This window comes from Urocampus carinirostris, chromosome 19, assembly GCF_059441175.1.
Source record: "Urocampus carinirostris isolate Australia breed hairy pipefish chromosome 19, RoL_Ucar_1.0, whole genome shotgun sequence".
Classification (NCBI taxonomy): Eukaryota; Metazoa; Chordata; class Actinopteri; order Syngnathiformes; family Syngnathidae; genus Urocampus; species Urocampus carinirostris.
In genome coordinates this window covers 13,488,517-13,494,902 of record NC_142367.1, presented here as the reverse complement: position 1 = coordinate 13,494,902, position 6,386 = coordinate 13,488,517, and the positions used below count along the sequence as shown (strand labels likewise).

The 6,386-nt window shown below is 38.7% G+C and overlaps 1 protein-coding gene across 2 annotated transcripts; it reads right to left on the bottom strand.

Annotated features, from left to right (window-relative positions):
• Positions 1 to 6,102, bottom strand: meiob (meiosis specific with OB-fold). 2 transcript variants are annotated; one of them, XM_088323421.1, is made up of 13 exons: positions 5,852 to 6,102; positions 5,610 to 5,667; positions 5,346 to 5,477; positions 5,195 to 5,267; positions 4,948 to 5,143; positions 3,678 to 3,778; positions 3,532 to 3,584; positions 3,306 to 3,401; positions 3,147 to 3,239; positions 1,355 to 1,487; positions 1,112 to 1,298; positions 268 to 354; positions 1 to 200 (listed from the first exon to the last, which is right to left on the bottom strand). In XM_088323421.1, exons 1-13 carry the CDS (start codon positions 5,897 to 5,899, stop codon positions 87 to 89), a joined length of 1,371 nt encoding a protein of 456 aa, XP_088179547.1. In that variant the 5' UTR covers positions 5,900 to 6,102; the 3' UTR covers positions 1 to 86. The 2 variants fall into 2 exon arrangements, with proteins under 2 accessions (XP_088179547.1, XP_088179548.1); XM_088323422.1 differs by having other exon boundaries at positions 6,016 to 6,093.
• Positions 6,103 to 6,386: the final 284 nt, after the last annotated feature.

The window sequence follows — 6,386 nt, the reverse complement described above, 5'->3', positions numbered from 1 at the left end:
GAAACTAGAACAGTTCTTTATTCAAACAATTACATTTTAACAGAACAGGTAGAATCAACAATCAACAACCGTTATGACTTTGTCCTTCAATCGACCTTCAACAATGTTGACATGTGCTGCTTCATCTCACCCGGGTCAGCCAATGAGCAGGCCAGAATTGCAGCCCGGACCCCGCTCTGCATCCTAACGGAGGGGAGGATCTAAAACGCATCGAGAAATATTTACAATTTTTTGGGGATCAAAATGGGGACAGAATATCCACCGCACCTTTACGTATATTTTGCATCTCTCCAGAAGAAACTTCCACTTGATCGCGGTGACCTCCTTGTTGGTCAAACGAGTGAACGACTCGGGCTACAGGAAAAGAATTGTAATTCATTTATTTTCAAGTCTCATTGAGTGCTGTTAGGACAGTGTTTCTCAACTGGTGGTTCGGGACCCAAAAGTGGGTCGCAGGAAAAAAAAAAGGCCAATTACACAGTAGCTGGTGATAATACCCGGCACGATCTCTTTTTTCTATTCAGTCCCAATTATGTTTAAGGGGGACAACATCTCATTTTTTGTGATTTTGTTTGTTTTATTTCCTTTTCTGCTTATAATTATGGGTCCCAAGTAAGTTAGCGATAAGGGGAAGGAAAACTAGAAAACAGTTACAACCGACAAGTCGGAGAAGAAAATGATTGCGGAATTCGAAAATGTACGAGTGTTTGCATTTAAAGCACTGCTTGAGGCTACAGTAAATCGTCTAGGATTGTTATATTTTTGGAATTTTTTTACCGGTGTATTGCTCTTTATTATCTACACAACAAAGTAGTTATCGTTGTTTAGGTATACCATTATCTTATATTTTGGGTACTAAATTCTTTTAGTATGCGGCTATCTTAAAGGAGTTTTAGTGGGCCGCTTATATGTGATGTATGCTTATATACAGTACTTGAAGTCGTTTTTGTTTTGCTTTTTATTTGTTTGTTTTTTTAAAAAGAAAAAGGCGAATATATTATATTATCTCTGCTTTAAACAGTACAATCCTTTAATCGGACACATTTGAGAAGTGGATTTTGTTTCTTGATTTGGGTCCTCAGGACAATAACCACGGGTTTCAGATACTAACATCGCATCCGAACACAGCCTCGACCACAGGGCTCCTAAGGGTGCAAGCTTTCAGGGTGCCGGTGTGGTCGGTGAGGTCCACAATCAGGTCGAAGCCGGTGCTGGACGTGAAGACCTGACCCCTCCCCGGGCAGGCCTCGTTGGCGCAGTACTGTATGCCCTCGGCCACTTGGAACTTGCACTTAGCGCTGAGATACAATCAGAATTAAACAGGGGGGTCGTGGCGGAAAGTGAACTGACATACCAACGGGTTTTGACGCAGGAGTCGAGGTCCAGCTTGGAGATGAAACAGTAAGTGATGCCGTAAGATGTCTCTGAACTTTCCTGGCCTTTTCTCTTCAGCTGAGCGATGGTGTACACATCAGTGATAGAGCCCACTACTCAATCAAAAAACATATTAATAATAATAATAATGAAATACAGAAAAAACACAAAATGGATGTCACCAAATTTTCATCTTAGTGCCAAAAACATTTGTATATTATTTTTCATATTTATTTATCATTGCAAATTGTTTTGAGACCCAAAATGCTTGAAATTTGCAGACAGTAAATCTCAGAATCTCACCTTCCTGTGTGGAGTTTGCATGTTCTCCCCGTGCTTGCGTGGGTTTTCCCCGGGCACCCCTGTTTCCTCCCACATTCCAAAAACATGCATGTCAGGTTAATTGGCTGGTCCAAATCGTCCCTAGGTGTGAATGAGCGAGCTAATTGTCTGTCTCTGTGTGCCCCGCAACTGGTTCGCAACCAATTCAGTGTCCCCAGCCCACTGCCCGAGGACAGTTGGGATGGGCTCCAGCAGCCCCGCGACCCTACTGCGGATAAGCGGTGCAGATAATGGATGGATGGAACTCTCAGATTTCTGTAGTTGAATACATGCAGATTAATTGAATCAGTAAATGAAAATCAGGCATTTACAAAAACGTAACTTTTAAGAGGAGCAGTCAATACAGTACAATAAATACAATGAGAAAATAACGTCAGCACTGTCCGATTCAAAAGGTGCAATTATTTGCAAATAATCAGAAAAAAGTACAGTCTACATAATTTGTCTACAATTTTACAATGTAATTACAATAATAATTCCCAACCAATGGCACTAAAATAAATGTATACCGTACTTATACCGGAAAATAAGATGGGTAAATTGTAAATGCGTAGTTACAATCAAATGACACTGCGTAGAGTAAACGTATACTATAGAGGGATCTTTAAGTGGTCTTGTATGGTTAACATGTTCATTGTTTGTAGCTAAAATTAGTTTTAGTGATGGAACCAGATGTCATAATGTTAATCTATGTTCTATGAAATATTTTTTTGTAATTTGAATGTATTTAAATATTTTTATGCAAACCAGGTTCTTACTGTTGTTTTATTTTCATGGACCTTACAGTCCATTGGCCTCCTTATGTAAAAAATATATCACAAGACCATTTTGGTGGCGCGCCTTATAATTGCAACGTATAGTGCGGAAGATACAGTATACTGTATATAGTAGCCCCCCCCCGCTAGCAGTAATACCAAAGGGAGAAGCAAAATCATGGTATAGGCAAAAAGCTAATTGCTACCCTCGCCAAGGAATTTTGAAATAAACAAAATATAAAAAATAAGGAGATGATTAACGCAAGAATATCTTCTTAGGGCATAAAAATCCTTGTAAAAGGAAGGTTTGAAATCAGTTTTCATTTGAATCCTTCTGTGTCCACCCGCTACTCCACTAGACCAGCTTAAGACACGTCACACCAAAGGTAAATACATTTTAAGATTTTCTTTGTATGTGTTTTTAAATATAATGTTATTTAATCATATATAAGTATACTGCATGTACTGTAAGTAGTAATTACTATATACTATTTTGTTAAATTTGGAATGCATTATATTTACTGTAAGTTTCTATAACCTGCTATACAGCAATTTCACTTTGTGATACCCACCTCAGAACAGTTATTGCATCCCAGGTGTGTATTGTACTACCAATATTGAATAGTAAACATATTACGTCGTTTATATTTCCATATCTCAAGTCATTCAAGTTACCCAGAACATCCTCCGGCTTGTCATCTCTATCCAGAGCACCGGATTCCAACATCTTCGTGGCATAACGGCACAGCAGGCCCGCTTCTCGCGTGTCTGACGACAAACCACAAATGACATAAGCAAGATATAAGTGCTTGCTTTTAAGAACGACGCGCTTACCGGGATTGACGGTGATAATAGTTTTGGAGTTGACAGTTGCGGTCATCCCATTGCGGAAGCTGTCAAAATAAATCTTGGTGTCCGCGATGAAGATCACTTGGAAGCAGGAACAGAGACAAAACAGACGTCAGCCATCTCCAAAATAAACACCGCGTTTCATCTCCAGTGTCCGCACTAAGCAGGAGGACGTTAATGAGAAGTGACGGGCGGTAATAACATTTCCTACCGGTCCCTTTGGGAATTGAAGTCTGAAAGTGCTGAATGGATTCTCTGTCCCAACTGTAGATTGATCGGAAAGTCGGGGAAAGTTAGTCCGCAGAGGTCAGCCAGTTTGCTTGCGATAAGTTGCCAAAAAATGAACTAGATGCGCACCAGATGAGCCGAAATGAAGAGACAGACTCATCAAAAAGGCTGACTTCCATCCTCTGTCCATGGCGGCCGTCAGATTTCTTAAACAGTTTCATCTCTCCAACCTGAAAATATGAAATATATTTGATTTAATATTACATTTGCGTAATTTTTTAGGGTTGATTATGACCAATTCGTTTATAGGATGTCATTGACACAGTTGGCTAACTTAGTGAAACAGATCTTTAATGCCTACAGCTGTCAGATGTGTAAAGCTCCGCCCCCTCACAAAATTTATTAATATTATTCTCCATATTTTGTCAAAGGTTGAGTGCATAAGCACCTTTCATTTATCTGTTAGAGATGACTAGCGACTGACCAGTGTTACTTATAAGAGTTGGACATAAATTTGAACTTTTTCACTCACAGCCGCCATCTCCTGGCATGTGTCATCATTGTAGACTCAGCTCGTTCATGATGTGCGTGCAAGTATGTGCATTTCTTAGATGCACTCAAATAGATCTTTCTTCTTTCATCTTTTGTGCAGTTATGGTTCGCAATTGCAATTTAATTGAAGCAGGCATCTTCTTATTTTAACCATGCGACACAAACAGGATTAAAAAACTCCACAGAGACAAGCATGGCGTCACTCTACTAATGCCCAGGTCCCCACTACTCATACCAAATGTGTTCTGCCCCAAACAGCTTTGCTAAAAGTAAAATAAAGGCAGATGGGTGGGAAATAAAGCTTAAGGGCTTTTTAAACTTAGTTGGGCATTAACACATACTAAATAGACAAATTATTTAACTTTTTAAGGACACCGCTAGGTCCGTCACGATATGGAATTTCTGAAAATGATTGTCCTAAAAGTAATCACGACTGACGATAATGACGTCATGCTCGTTCCTACTAGGTTTTTCTTTCGTTTATATTTGTTAGTGTAGAAATAAAATGGTGAAATTAAGAAAAGGCCTGCTTCAAGTAGAGGCCAAACACCAACCCGAACCCAAAGAAAGATGAAAAAAGAAGAGTTTACTTAAGCACATCTAAGAAATGCACGTTCTTGGATCGCATTGTGAATTAGCTGACGTGGCTGAACTGAAAAATAAGCTGATTTAGCCGAAGTTCTAAATTCCATACAACTCCTTTAATGTCGACCAATACTGAAACTTATGAAGTGTTGAAAAAAAACGTTACAGCTGTTAGATTAATGCTGTTAGTTTTGCTTTTCTCTTGTGTGCAGGTGTAACGTTTTCAAGTGAGGGCAAGTGCAAAAAGATGGAACTAACATACTGTTTTCACAGCAGCGAGTATGTTTACAAAGGAGCCCTCCAAACTCTTGCCGTTGGCCACGATGTCTCCCAGGGGGTAGAAGTCTCTTGGGTCCTTGACCGGCTTGTGAATCAGCGGCAGCAAGCTGTCGCTGGTGTCCACGTTCCCGCAAAGAAGCACCTGGGAATGGGCCTCCGCCAGCAGTAACTTGTAGGGACTGATAATGACAACGTTTGTGATTTGTAAGCTCAGGTCACACAGTAGTTACCTTGGGGTGGAGGGACAGTATCTTTCTTCTTTTTCTTGATCTTTAGATGCAATCAATGGATTTTCAATGGTGACTGAAGACAGAATATTTAAATAAACAACAGTATTGAGATTGTAGATCTTCGTCCAGTTCTAAAGCAAAGACGCCTTACCGACGTCTTTGATACCGAAACTGCTGGACATCCCGTGGATGTAACCTTCGCTTCCCCAGGCTGACACGTTGATAAAAAAGTCAGGAGAGTCTTTGACAGTGAAGGCAAAAGTGAATCTTTCCATTCCAGCATCTGACGTTGATGAACATTAAAAAGAAATGAAGTTATACCAAATACCCAGGAGAGGGAGGTAGAGGGTAAGACACAAAATAAATAGTACTTCATATTTTGAACGTTCAAACGAAAATTAGATAACGAGCATACTTTTTCTGTCCGGGAAGCTTTTAATATCAGTTTTTCCAATGATAATTCCAACAACTTTCTGGAAAGGATGCAGAAGTTGGTGATTAAATTGGGCTTTTTTGTTTCAATAGCAATTCGATATTGAAAACACCTCAGCCTAGAACTTGATATAATTGATAAACAACAACAGCACACCAAGCTTTTAAAAAGAGGAAATACAAATTACATTACTCACTTATCCTTTAAAAGATGTTTTTACTTACAACATGCAACAATTTAGGATGAAGTTCGGATATGCTAACAGCCGCCATTTTTTTGCAAGCTAGCTTTTCTTCTTGAATTCTATGATTACAATATTACACGGTAATATCTATACCACTCTATAAAAAATTTTAAGTTTTAAAACATTATATGAAAAACTTATAACTCTTTTTAAATTTTATCACCGCACAATAGATAACTTGTCATCAGATAACTTGTCATAAGATAAGTCATCAGAAAAAAATAGCTCAGTAGCGAACTTAATCTAATGCCTTCAGGGACAGTCGGAAAACTTTTAAGCAAGAAAACGTCTAGGCTTTCGTCCAAACAAACATGTCTAAATATTACATTTTAAAGCAATTTTTGTACTTGGTACATTAATTTGTGCTAAAGATATGTTTTTGATGTATTCCAAGATTGGTTTGGAAAAAAATGTTTTTTGTTTTAGTAACTCACCTAAAAGATGAAGTTTAGAACGCATCATCGTAGTCATGTCATTTATCTTCCTGTATTTTTTAATCGCACAATAAATATTTT

Coding starts and splice junctions, on each gene's coding strand:
- meiob (XM_088323421.1), bottom strand. CDS start 5,899: ATGGCGGCTGTTAGCATATCCGAACTTCATCCTAAATTGTTGCATGTT. Junction 3,402..3,531: donor TTCAATTCCCAAAGGGACCG/GTAGGAAATGTT, acceptor CCTGCTTCCAAG/TGATCTTCATCGCGGACACC. Junction 355..1,111: donor AGGCTGTGTTCGGATGCGAT/GTTAGTATCTGA, acceptor CTTTTCCTGTAG/CCCGAGTCGTTCACTCGTTT.